This window comes from Oryctolagus cuniculus, chromosome 8 (assembly GCF_051225735.1).
Source record: "Oryctolagus cuniculus isolate XC-2025 breed Fujian yellow rabbit chromosome 8, ASM5122573v1, whole genome shotgun sequence".
Taxonomy (NCBI): domain Eukaryota; kingdom Metazoa; phylum Chordata; class Mammalia; order Lagomorpha; family Leporidae; genus Oryctolagus; species Oryctolagus cuniculus.
The window spans coordinates 8,409,462-8,423,399 of record NC_142874.1 but is presented as its reverse complement, the minus strand read 5'-3'; the positions used below and the strand labels follow the sequence as shown (position 1 = coordinate 8,423,399).

Here is a 13,938-nt window from a genome sequence, read left to right as displayed (position 1 = left end):
CTGTTATAAACATAGGAGGTACAGATAACTCTTCCATATGTTAATTTCACATCCTTGAGGTAAATTCCTAGGAGTGAGAAGGCTGGGTTATATGGTAAATCAATTTTAGGATTTCTGAGGAATTTCCGTACTGTCTTCCATAATGGTTGTACTAGTTTACATTCCCACCAACAGTGTATTAGGGCACCGTTTTTTCTACACCCTCACCAGCATTTATTATTTTTGGATATTGGATGGTAGCCATTCTTACTGGGGTGAGATGAAACGTCATTGTGGTTTTTATTTGCATTTCCCTGATGGCTAGTGATCCTGAGCATCATTTTTGTGTCTTTTTTCTATTTGTATTTCATCTGTCAAAGAATGCTTGTTCATATCCTTGATCCATTTTTCTTAACTGGACTGTTTACTTATTGTGGTTGAGTATCTGGAGCTTCTTATATATTCTGGATATTAATCCTTAGTTTGCAAATATTTTCTCATACTGTTGGTTGCCTCTTCACTTTGATGAGTGTTTCTTTTGTTGTACAGAGACGTCATAGCTTTATGAAATCCCATTTGTTTATGTTTTGTTTTATTGCCTGTGTTACCAGAGTCTTATCCAGGAAGCCTTTGCATTTGCCAGTGTCTCTCAGTGTTTCCTCTAGTAATTTAGTGGTGGTTTTAGGTCTTAGGTTTAGGTTCAGGATCCATTGCAAGTTGATTTTTTATAGGGTTTATGGTAAGGATTTTGTTTCATATTTGTGCACATGGAGAAAGTTAATTCCTCACATAATACAGCTGATGTATATTTGGGGGGAAAAGCAGGAACCCAAGTAAACAAATCCAATTTTGTGTTGTGGGAACAGTCAGAACTCAATCCATGGAAGTACAGTGCAGAGGCATTCGTGTGCTGATAGGTTGCTCATATCAGAGGACGATGGGTTGATTATTTCCCTTCTATTACTAGAAAGGAAGGGTTTTGAGTTGTGAAGACTACTGAATACTTGTTGAAAGGGAGAGTGAAGTAACAGCTGGAATGATTTCACAATTCTGTAACAGGCTAGTCTCTTGACATTTAATATATGAAATGAAAATTTTCATATTAGGTATATTCACTATGTTTTTCCTTTTGATACTTTTTGAGGCCTGTTATTTACTCTAAATATTAACCTGACATTTGGATTTAAGCCACTAGATACAGAGATTTTATTTTTTAAAAAATTACATTTTACTATTTTTTAATTATTGAAGTTCTTTTATTTTCATCCACATTTAATTTCAGCTTATACACCTCTTTAGATAATGAGTTTCTTAATTACTACCTGCTGAGTGAATAACACATCCTTATGTTTCTCTTAATGTAACCTTAGTGATAATGTGAATTTTAATCCTCCAAAGTACAGATATGTTAGGAATATCTTAATAATTCTATCTCATACTTAAAAATACTTTATCTCTAAGAATTTAAAGTTCTTTTCATTTTTTCTAAATTTAAATACATGTAGAATGATAGCTGTTACAGTTTAGATATTAAGCTCTCTTAGAAATTAATAAGCTTAATAATCTGTTTAAAAAGTAAACAAAGGCTATTTCTGTCTACAAGAATAGTTAATTTAAAAAAAAAACCCTACTTATGATTTAAAGTCTTATTTATATCCTAAGATAGAGCATACTTGTAAAGTCAGAGTGAATTGCAAGTTAACTTGATGAAAATGTAAAGTATCCTTTCTGAATGAATTTGACTTCTTTTCTCAATTGACATCAGATTTTAAGTCAACCTTTTTGGTATCCAAGTGATATCATACTTCTTGACTGTGTACTATAGCTGTGTTTACATTTTTTTTTCTTATTCAGAAGCACTAAGAATACTAATTCTATTAAAATCAGTTAGTTATTGCAAAACTATTATAGAAAATTAAAATTATCTAGATATGATTTAAAGATCAACCATGAAGCTTAAAATCAAAACACTGTATTCTTGAAATACTTATTATAAAGAAAACAGTATAACTACACTTAAATAATTTAATCATGTTTTTTTTTTTTTCTATTATTTTATAAATTTGAGAGGCAGAGAGAGAGAGACCGACCCCATCCCTTGGATTGCTCTTTACATCTTCAATGGCTGGGACTGGGTTGGGGCCAAACACAAGAGGTAGGCATTGAATTCAGGTCCCCCAGTTGTATATCAATTACTTCAGCCATCATTGTTGGCTACTGGGATCTGTAAGCAGGGTGTTAGAGTCAGGAGCCAGAGCCAGAAACAGTCCTAGACACTCTGGTGTGGGATGTGAATATCTTAGCCCCTGTGCTTAAGTCCTGCTCCACACTTACTGAACTTTATTTTTTCAAGAATTCTATTTTAATCCAATTAAAATAAAATTCTTTACTAATCTCATCTTTGAGGTCATATTTCTGAATTTCTCTCTTTCAGGTGTACGCTGCTATTAATTGTATAATTTGGAACTCAACCTTTTTAAACTGCCCTGTAACATTTTATTACTTAATTTGGAATCGTTTTATTTTTTTGAAGATTTATTTAATCATTCATTTATTTGAAAGTCAAAGTTACAGAAAGAAGAGAGAGAGAGAGAGAGAGAGAGAAACTGAGAGATCTTCCATCTTCTGGTTCACGCCCCAAGTGGCTACAAAGCTGGGGCTAGGCCAGGTCATGGTGAGGAACCTGGAACTCCATCCAGGTCTCTCATGTGGGTGGCAGGGGCCTAGGGATTTGGCCATTTTCTGCTATTTTCCCAGGTGTGTTAGCAGGGATGTGAATCAGAAGTGAAGCAGCTGGGACTCCGTTTGGTGTCCACATGCTCAAGCTGCTGCACCATAGAACCGGCCCCATATTTTCTTGAAAATGTACAATTTTACATATTTTGTGATAAATTATTATCATTAGGAAAACACTGGTATATTTGTTTTCAGTGAATGCATAAACATTTTTCATTGAAGTTGAAGAGTACAAAGTCACTATTTTTTAGTGGAATCTCTAAACTTGAAATCACCTTCAACTTCAAATGGTTTCAATTATTGCTTTTCTTACTATTAAAATTTCTGTGAGAACAGCATAGATTTTTTTTTCTGTGTAAAAGAACATCAAGTAAACAGATGACCTTATTTTGTCTTCTACGGAGAAAGATCAAGTTGTACTTGGATGCCAAAGTGCCTTATAGTAACTCCCCGGGAGTATTCTTAAGTATCACCAGCAGTCTCCTCCATCCATTAGCACATTATTTCGAGAATCTGCATCATTAGTTTAAATTAGGTTCACTTAATTAGCCAGCTGGTGCTCTTCTTGTCGGACTGATCAACAAGCTGTGCTTCACTGTCCCTTCAAGTCAGCACCGAGTTCTGAGTTCTTCATGTCATTGTTGCTCATATCGGTATTCCATCTTTACCAAAGGAGCCATCCTTTTGGAAGTTGATATAATTAACCTGTGACCAGTGTAGTGTGCATTTGGAAATTTTTGTATTTGTTTCAGCCTCTTGTGATATTTACTCATCTTTATAGTAACATGTATAGTGAGATTGTGAGCGAGTGAGGTTGGCAAATCAACAAAGAATACATTTTAAGTTATACTACAAATAAATTATATGCTTAACATTTAAAACATTTCTTAAATGTTTTCATCAGTATGTTAATAAAGTTATAAAGCTGCAACAAATAAAAATTTAATTATCATTACACTATGATAATTTATTTTTTAAAGATTTATTTATTTTTATTTGAAAGTCAGAGTTACACATAGAAGAGAGGCAGAAAGAGAGAGAGAGAGAGAGAGAGAGAGAGAGAGAGAGAGAGAGAGATCTTCCATCCACTGGTTCACTCTCCAATTGGCCACAACAACTGGAGCTGTGCCGATCTGAAGCCAGGCACTTCCCCCAGGTCTCCCAAATGGATGTAGGGCCCCAAGGACTTGGGCCATCCTCCACTGCTTTCCCAGGCCATAGCAGAGAGCCAGATCAGAAGAGGAATAGCCAGGACCAGAATCGGTGCCCATATGGGATGCCAGCACTTTAGGCCAGGGCGTTAACCTGCTGCGCCACAGTGCCGGCCCCTCTGATAATTCATTTTTAGCATATTTTCACAAACAGTATAATATTGAACTGACATGGAAAGTGAGAAATGAGAAATGAAAATTATTGCAAGCACCAAATGAGCATTTGGTGTAATTCTGGAGTGAAAGGTGAGTACATCACCGATATTATTCTCTATCCCTTCTTTCTGAATATTGGCTTCTAACCTACATAAATTATCCTGAATTAAATGGGTACTGATTGCAGTTCCACCAGTAGTCTCCAAACTGTAGTGTCCACAAGCTAAGGAACATAAAATATTACTTGTTGTGGTAATGGACTGTTAGGGCATGTATTTATATTTCTTTGACCTTAAAACATTTCATTTTACAAATATTTAATACATGGGGACTAATATTGGAGGTCATAGTATGATTTCATAATATGATTTCATAATATGTCAAATCGCCATATAACATAGTGTGGACATGAGTATCTTCAGAGGAAAGTGGAAATTTTAGAATATAGAGCAACAGTTTAATCCATTACACCAGAATTCCTACCCCACAGATAAACTATTTTATGACACAGAGGAACACAAGTCTTCCTGTAGCAGGAATTTTTTAAATGTCAAAATAATTACCTTTTTCACAAAAAGCAACCATTCTGAATTTTCTGGTCCTTTAAAGAAAATTTCAATCTACTAGAAGATATTTCATAAAATAAACGCATGCTATTTATCCTTTATGGAAGCTGATGGTATTTGTAGAAAAATTATCTGCTTTACAACTTGAACTTGGTTATGGAATGATTATCTGCAAAATGGTCACCTACAAACATCCTTATCATTATTATACAATGTTGTTACTAGAAACCACATAAATGTTACCTCTTTAAATTCTATTATTTTATACGTAAACACTTATAAACAGATATTTCATAAGATCTAAAAATTTTCCAAATAAACTATGTCCTGAGTTGCTGATTTCCAGCTTGATTCCATTGTGGTCCAAAAAGGTGCATGGTATAATTTTTTTTTCTACTTTTTTTTTTTAACTTTTATTTAATGAATATAAATTTCCAAAGTACAGCTTATGGATTACAATGGCTTCCCCCCCATAACATCCCTCCCACCCGCAACCCTCCCCTTTCCCACTCCCTCTCCCCTTCCATTCACATCAAGATTCATTTTCGATTCTCTTTATATACAGAAGATCAGTTTAGCATACATTAAATAAAGATTTCAACAGTTTGCTCCCACACAGAAACATAAAGTGAAAATGCTGCTTGAGTACTAGTTATAGCATTAAATCTCAATGTACATCACACTAAGGACAAAGATCCTACATGAGGAGTAAGTGCACAGTGACTCCTGTTGTTGACTTAACAAATTGACACTCTTGTTTATGGCATCAGTAATCACCCTAGGCTCTTGAATGAGCTGCCAAGGCTATGGAAGCCCCCTGAGTTCACCGACTCTGATCATATTTAGACAAGGTCATGGTCAAAGTGGAAGTTCTCTCCTCCCTTCAGAGAAAGGTACCTCCTTCTTTGATGACCCATTCTTTCCACTGGGATCTCACTCACAGATATCTTTCATTTAGGTCCCCCCCCCCCCAGGGTGTCTTGGCTTTCCATGCCTGAAATACTCTCATGGGCATTTCAGCCGGATCCTCATGCCTTAAGGGCTGATTCTGAGGCCAGAGTGCTGTTTAGGACATCTGCCATTCTATGGGTCTGCTGTGTATCTCGCTTCCCATGTTGGATCGTTCTCTCCCTTTTTTATTCCATCACCTAGTATTTGCAGACACTATTCTTGTTTATGTGATCCCTTTGATTCTTAGTCCTATCATTATGATCCATTGTGAACAGAAATTGATCACTGGGACTAGTGAGATGGCATTGGTACATGCCACCTTGATGGGATTGAATTGGAATCCCCTGGTATGTTTCTAACTCTACCATTTGAGGTAAGTCAGCTTGAGCATGTCCCGAACTGCACATCTCTTCCCTCTCTTATTCCCACTCTTATATTGAACAGTGATCACTTTTCAGTTAAGTTTCAGCACTTAAGAAGAATTGTGTATTGATTACAGTATTCAACCAAAAGTATTAAGTAGAACAAAGAAAAAAATACTAAGAGGGATAACATATCAAGTTGCTCATCAACAGTCAGGGTGAGGACTGATCAAGTCACCATTTCTCATAGTGTTCATTTCACTTTAACAGGTTTCGTTTTTGGTGCTCAGTTAGTTGTCACCTATCAAGGAGAACAAGTGGTATTTGTCCCTTTGGGATTGGCTTATTTCACTCAGCATAATGTTTTCCAAATTCCTAACAGGGATCACTTTTCAGTTAAATTTAAATACCTAAGAATAATTGTGTGTGAATTACAGAGTTCAACCAATGGTACTGGAACAAAAAAAATACTAAAATAGATAAAGTATTACATTGTACATCAACCATCAGGAGAAGAGCTGATCAAGTCACTTTTTCTCATAGTGTCCATTTCACTTCAACAAGTTTCCCCATTGGTGCTCACTTAGTTGTCGCCGATCAGGGAGAACATATGATATTTATCCCTTTGGGACTGGCTTATTTCACTCAGCATGATGTTTTCCAAATTCCTCCATCTTGTTGCAAATGACCGGGTTTTGTTGTTTTTGACTGCTGTATAGTATTCGATAGAGTACATGTCCCATAATTTCTTTATCCAGTCTACTGTTGATGGGCATTTGGGTTGGTTCCAGGTCTTAGCTATTGTGAATTGAGCTGCAATAAACATTAATGTGCAGACAGCTCGTTTGTTTGCCAATTTAATTTCCTTTGGGTAAATTCCAAGGAGTGGATGGCTGGGTTGAATGGTATGGTTATATTCAGGTTTCTGAGGAATCTCCAGACTGACTTCCATAGTGGCTTAACCAGTTTGCATTCCCACCAACAGTGGGTTAGTGTCCCTTTTTCCCCACATCCTCTCCTGCATCTATTGTTGGTAGATTTCTGAATGTGAGCCATTCTAACTGGGGTGAGGTGAAACCTCATTGTGGTTTTGATTTGCATTTCTCTGATTGCTAGTGATCTTGAACATTTTTTCATGTGTCTGTTGGCCATTTGGATTTCCTTTTTTGGAAAATGTCTATTGAGGTCCTTGTCCCATCTCTTAAGTGGGTTGTTTGTTTTGATGTTGTGGAGTTTCTTTATTTCTTTGTAGATTCTGGTTATCAACCCTTTGTCAGTTGCATAGTTTGCAAATATATTTTCCCATTCTGTCGGTTTTGTCTTCACTTTCCTGACTGTTTCTTTTGCAGTACAGAAACTTCTCAATTTGATGCAATCCGAAATGTTAATTTTGGCTTTGACTGCCTGTGCTTCTGGGGTGTTTTCCAAGAAGTCATTGCCGGTACCTATATCTTGCAGGGTTTCTCCAATGCTCTCTAATAATTTGATGGTATCAGGTCGTAGATTTAAGTCTTTAATCCACGTTGAGTGAATTTTTGTGTAAGGTGAAAGGTAGGGGTCTTGCTTCATGATTCTGCATGTGGAAATCCAATTTTCCCAGCACCATTTATTGAATCGACTGTCCTTACTCCAGGGATTGGTTCTGGATCCTTGATCAAATATGAGTTGGCTGTAGATGTTTGGATTGATTTCTGGTGTTTCAATTCTGTTCCATTGGTCTATCGATCTGTTTCTGTACCAGTACCATGCTGTTTTGATTACAACTTCCCTGTAGTATGTCCTGAAATTTGGTATTGTGATGCCTCCAGCTTTGTTTTTGTTGTACAAGATTGCTTTAGCTATTCGAGGTCTCCTGTGTCTCCATATAAATTTCAGCATCATTTTTTCCAGATCTGAGAAGAAGGTCTTCGGTATCTTGATTGGTATTGCATTGAATCTATAAATTGCTTTTGAGAGAATAGACATTTTGATGATATTGATTCTTCCAATCCATGAGCATGGTAGATTTTTCCATTTCTTGGTATCCTCTTCTATTTCTTTCTTTAAGGTTTTGTAATTTTCATTGTAGATATCCTTAACATCCTTGGTTAAGTTTATTCCAAGGTATTTGATTGTTTTTGTAGCTATTGTGAATGGGATTGATCTTAGAAGTTCTTCCTCAGCCATGGCATTGTCTGTGTATACAAAGCTGTTGATTTTTGTGCATTGATTTTATATATATTTTTTCCAAATAAACTATGTCCTGTGTTGCTGATTTCCAGCTTCATTCCATTGTGGTCCAAAAAGGTGCATGGTATAATTTTATTTTTTTAGTTCTGAGACTTGCTTTATGGCCTAGCGTGTGATCAATTCTAGAGAATGTGATTTCTACAACTGTAGAATGGAAAGTTCTATAGATAGCTGTTAGATTCATTTGGAAAATAGTGTCAATTAACTTCATTTTTTGCTTGCTGACTTCCTGTCTTGTTGATCTGTCCACTGCTGAAAGTGGGGTATTGAAGTCTCCCATTACTATTGTGTTTGAGTCTGTGTCTCAATTTAGATTCCTTAAAATTTCTTTGAAATAGCCAGGTGCCCTGTAATTATGTGCATATATGTTTATAACAGTCACATCTTCCTACTGAATTGCTCCCTTAATCATTAATAGTGCCCTTCTTTGTCTCTTTTCACAGTTTTTGTGTTAAAGTCTATTCTGTCTGTTATTAGGATGGCTACCTCAGTTCTTTTTTGGTTTTTGTTAGCATGGAATATCTTTTTCCAACCCTTCACTTTCAGTGTGTGCATCTTTGTTAGTGAGATGTGTTTCTTGTAGGCAGCAAATAGATGGGTTTTGGTTTTTAATACATTCAGCCAGTCTGTGTCTTTAAACTGGAGAGTTGAGGCCTTTTACATTCAAAGTGACTATTGATAAATAACAAATTTGCCCTGTCATTTTTCCATAAATATTCCTATTGTTTATTTTGGATTTCCTTTGTACTTTTACTGGAGATTTTATGCCTTCACCTTCTTTTGTAGTGATGAACATGTTTTTGTGTTTCAGTGTGCATCACATCCTTAATCATCTTTTTGCAAGGCTGGATGGGTGGTGACAAATTCTTTAATTTCTGTTTGTTATGGAAGGTCTTATTTCACCTTCATCATAAATGAGAGATTTTCAGGGTACAATATTCTGGTTTGACAGTTTTTTCTCTTAAAACCTGGAGTATATCTCACCATTCTCTCTAAATGATTCCTTGAAACCTCTTATTACCTCTAATTATTTTATAACCATATTCTTATAACTGAGTAGCAATGAGGCTTTTTGTTATTGTTGCTTTTGTTTATATTGAACTATTTTGTCTATAATATTTAAATATCTAATTATTATTTAATTTGAAGCTCATGCAAACAGGCTATTATAATCCCACATAGATAAGGTTAACAAAAAGATGGGAAAACATGAAATGTCAAAGTATCCTGCTGCTTTGTCATTAGTATATTTAACTTTTTAAGGTACAATTATTTCATTTGAGAGACAGCATGACACAAGAGAGTGAGAGACAGTGGCTGATGCTATGGTGCAGCAGGTAAAGCTGCTGCCTGCAGTGCTGGTATCCCACATGAGTGCCAGTTCCAGATCTGACTGCTTCATTTCTAATCCAGCTCTCTGCTATGGCCTGAGAAAGCAAACCGAAGATGGCCCAAGTCCTTGGCCCCTGAAGCCACGTATCAGACCAGGAAGAATGAAGAAGCTCCTGGCTCCTTGCTGCAGATCAGCCCTGCTCCAGCCATTTCAGACATTTGGGGAGTAAACCAGTGGATGGAAGACTCTCTCTCTCTCTCTCTCTCTCTCTCTTCTGTGTTACTCTGTCTTTCAAATAAATAAATATTTTTTTTAAAAAAAGAGAGAGAGGCAGACACAAAGAGAGAGAGGGAGATGTTCCATCTGTTAGTTCACTCCCAAATGGATGTATTGGATGGGGCTGGTCCCAGGCACAAACCTAGAGCATAGAATTCCATCCATTCATGTGGGTTGCAGGTACCCAATTACTTGAGCTATCATTGACTGCCTTTCCAAGTACATTAGCTGGGAGGTAGATTAGGAGTAGTGCAACCAGACCTCAAGAAACACTCGGGTATGGGATACCAGTGTTGCAAGCAGGATTTTAACTCACTGTCCCACAAAGCCAGCCCCTAGCATACTTGATAATTGTGGTTCTTCTCCTATATACACATTGTAATTCTTGATGAGTAATACATTCATTCAAATACAATGAAAATAATACCAGACCAGCTGTTACTTAAACAATATAGGTATTTTATTACCTTAGTAGCACTAAGTTTAGGGATAGCCATTCTAGGCTCATGCAGGAATTCAAGGTTATGATCAATAATTCTGTTGCCTTTTATTTTCCTCTTACTGCATTCTCAAATGGTCAGCTTTTCCTCCTAAAGCCTGTGGTTACATGGCCTCAAAATGGATTTGGAAATGTAAAGCTTAAGATCCTCAGATAGTCATATCCAAAGCATGAAAAGGAAGAAATTGAGGTACAAGGCAGGCTTCTCCTAGTGTCTTTGTGGATGACATATAATGTATTCTCAGGAATGATGCACTATATTAACTTTTACCATGCAGAAAGTAGTATATGCAATGCAACCACCTCATCCCTCCAGAAGGGAATGGGATTGATCGTTGGTTTAAATATTTGTGGTTCACCAAGTGCTCTCCCTTCTCAGACAATATTGCTGTTACCTGATGGCAAAACTATATCTTTGCTCTGTTTGCAAGAAAGGGGTAAAGACATTGATATAAAAATGTTTAAATATGTCTCTTCAGAAATCTGATAATCACTTTCAGTTACCCTTCAATATTGAGAATTTAAAGTAGGTGAAAATCAAGACATGATTTTCAAAGAGGTATATTAGTAAGACTAATTTTTCAACTTCCAAATAAAAATATGAATTTGCATATGCCCAGCCACAATTATAGTTTATCTGTAACTAACCTACTGGGAAGACCATTCTATTATGAATTAGAGCTTAGAAAGTTCTCTAAAGATATTTAGCTGTACTTTGAGAAGAAATGCTTTCATTATTGAATAAACGTTGTTTTATTGAATACAATTTAAGTTATAAAATTAGAAAACATATATGAGTAACTACTACAGGAAATTACCTTTAAAAGCTGTTAGCTTGTAATATAAATAGCTTGAAATTAAGGTAAGTAAAATAACTTCCTTGCAGCAATTTGTTTTCTGGGAGTTGTTTTAAGTAAATGCTAAATATTATAAATATTAGCAGAAAAACACATTTACCATACCAAGCATAGTGCAAAAAAAAATGCCTCTTTATATTTATGTGGTTTTGGATTTCTCATTAAGGAAATTAAATTAGGTAATCAGTTTTTAGAGTTAACAATCATATATCATATTGTTGGTGCTTTAGCATTATAGATGATCAAGTCCCAAACCAGTATGAGGGTGGTAGAAAACTAACAGGATAAGCATTTTTTCTCACCTGAATTCAATACTTGAATAAAACAAAAATCTTAATCTTTTGTGTCTTCAGTTTCTAAATACCTTTTTCTTAACATCCAATTTGTATAAGTAACAAATGACCATAAAAACTAATAAAATTTTGGAAATAATGAATAAATTTTAAAGTAAACTTATTTCCAAATTAATCAAAAAAGGTTTAGAAACATAGATAGTTGGAAAAATAAATAATGAACCTAACATAAAAATTCTTGAAACCTTTCATAGTTTGGGAAATAATTTTAAACAAATATTCCAGATGAATACACTTATTTTTCCCTATTTTTTCCTTATTATAGGCAGTGAGCACAGACCCTGTCCCAGTTAAACTGCACTACGACAAATCACACGACCAGGTCTGGGTGCACAGCTGGGGCTCCATGGATAAGGCATCACCCACACTGCAGGTAAGTGTATCTCAGTATACACAAGAAAATAATAAGTTTTAAGCCTTTTGATATCTTCCTTGATATTTATGAACATTTAACAACGACATTCTTCCAAATGAAGATAGTAGCATTATTCCCAATGAAAGAGACAAAAAAGAAGTTGTTACTCAAGTACTTTTTTGATTGGAAAAATCACAGGTCAGATTTATTAAAGGCTGTATGTCTAGGCGAAAAGAATATCATATGATGACAACATTGATGCTTTTAGGGGAAACAAGTCACAATTCATCTGTCTTGGTGAGTTTGCTATTGCCGTAATAGACTGCCTGAGGTGGTGATTTATAGGGAACAGAGGTTTACCTTGGCCGGCAGTCCTGGAATCTGGGAAGTCCAAGGTCATGGAGGCAGCTTATGTGAGGGTCTCCATGCTGCGTATTTGCAGGTAGCAGGCATCACACAACAACATGGATGGAGCATGTCAGAGAGCTCTCACTGTGGTAACAAAGATGCTCTCTGAATCCATTAATCCACTCGTGAAGGCAGCTTTGAAACCTCCCCTCCTCACACCACAGCATTGAGACTAATGCATGGACTTTTAGGGGACACATTCAACCCATCACAGTTACTAATACAAGGAGAAGAGATGTCATGTATCTCATAGATACATTTTTAATATTACCATATTTCCCTTCCTTCCTCAATCTTCCTCCTCCTTTCCTTTGTTTTTTTTTCTTTAATTTTTGTCAAAATATACTTTTAATTTACTTTATAATAATTACAGCCTTAACACATCACTAACCTTAATGTTCAACAAGTAAAAAGTGGAAAGATCACAGTTCCACAGGAATATAGACAAGGGCTATAAACAAATAATCAAATCATAAGATGTCTTTCATTCTTACATATTGGGATTTTTTTGTATTCCGTATTAACTACCACACATCAGAAAGAAACATACATGTGTGTGTGGGGAGCAATCCGGACTAGACTAAGTTACTCGAATTAAGACTTATTCTATGCATCTGCTCTCCCACAATATGGCGCTGGGAGAGAAGTAAACAGCTTCCGCACAGCTGCCTCCAGTTCAACTAATAAATTGTAGGACTTGCTCCTGATTGGAGAGCAGCGTACTCGGCGTGTGGGCAGCCGAGTTAGGATTGGCGGAGGAGGACTATAAAGGAGGAGAGAGACGGCATGCACCGGGAACATCTATGGGGAACATCTAAGGGAACCCGTGCAGCCCCCGAGAAAGCCGGCCGGCGGTCTGCCGCTCCCCTGCGGAAGTGGGGAATGCGGCCAGGGGGAACTGCCCTTCCACGGAGGTGGAAGGGATAGTAGCCAACCCGGGAAGAACCAGCAGCAAACCCGGGGAGGGCCGAGCAGACGAAAGAACAGCGCAGGGTCCTGTGTTGCTCCTCCACGAAGAGGGGGAGCGACATAATGGTGCCGTGACTCGGATATGAAGCCTAGGCAGGACTTAGTGTCGTTCCTCCATGAAGAGGGGGAGCGACATGTGTGTTTTTGGAACATATGATATTTGTGCTTTTAAGCATAATTATCTCCAGTTTCATCCGTTTTGTTGCAAAAGACAGGATTTCATTCTTTTTATGGCTGAGTTGTATTCCATCCTGTAATTGCAACACAATTTTTATCCAGTCCTCAGTTGATAGACATCTGGGTTGATCCGGTATCTTAGCTTCTGTGAATCGAGCTGCCATAAACGTGGGGATGATAACAACTCTTTCACATGTTGGTTTCATTTCCTTTGGGTAAATTCCCAGGAACTGGCTAATTTTTAATGAGGGAATTTGTGTAATTTTGTGCTGTGTCCAGCATGGCAGGGTGTTAGGTTAACCAGAAAGAGGAACGGTGTTGCAGAGATTAAGGAAGCAGACTCAGATTAAAGATTTAAATGTGGGGAAACTGCAGGACACTCTGTCCACTGCCAAAGTGGAGACAGAAGCAGAGACCCAGACATCTGGTTACTCCAAGTACTTAGTATCAGCAGTGGCATGACTGGTTGATCATAAAAAATGTACAGTTTCCTGCAAACAGGAATTTATGATGAAGGGGTT

General features: G+C 36.8%; 1 protein-coding gene across 5 annotated transcripts in view; it reads left to right on the top strand.

The window, feature by feature from the left end:
- The window catches only part of FSTL5 (follistatin like 5), an 845,021-nt gene that overhangs the window by 751,941 nt on the left and 79,142 nt on the right, over positions 1 to 13,938 (top strand). For all 5 annotated transcript variants that reach the window (XM_051831719.3, XM_051831717.3, XM_051831718.3 and 2 more), the window contains one exon: positions 11,774 to 11,881. In XM_051831719.3, the coding sequence (XP_051687679.3) occupies positions 11,774 to 11,881 (108 nt within the window). The remainder of the gene's footprint in view (positions 1 to 11,773; positions 11,882 to 13,938) is intronic.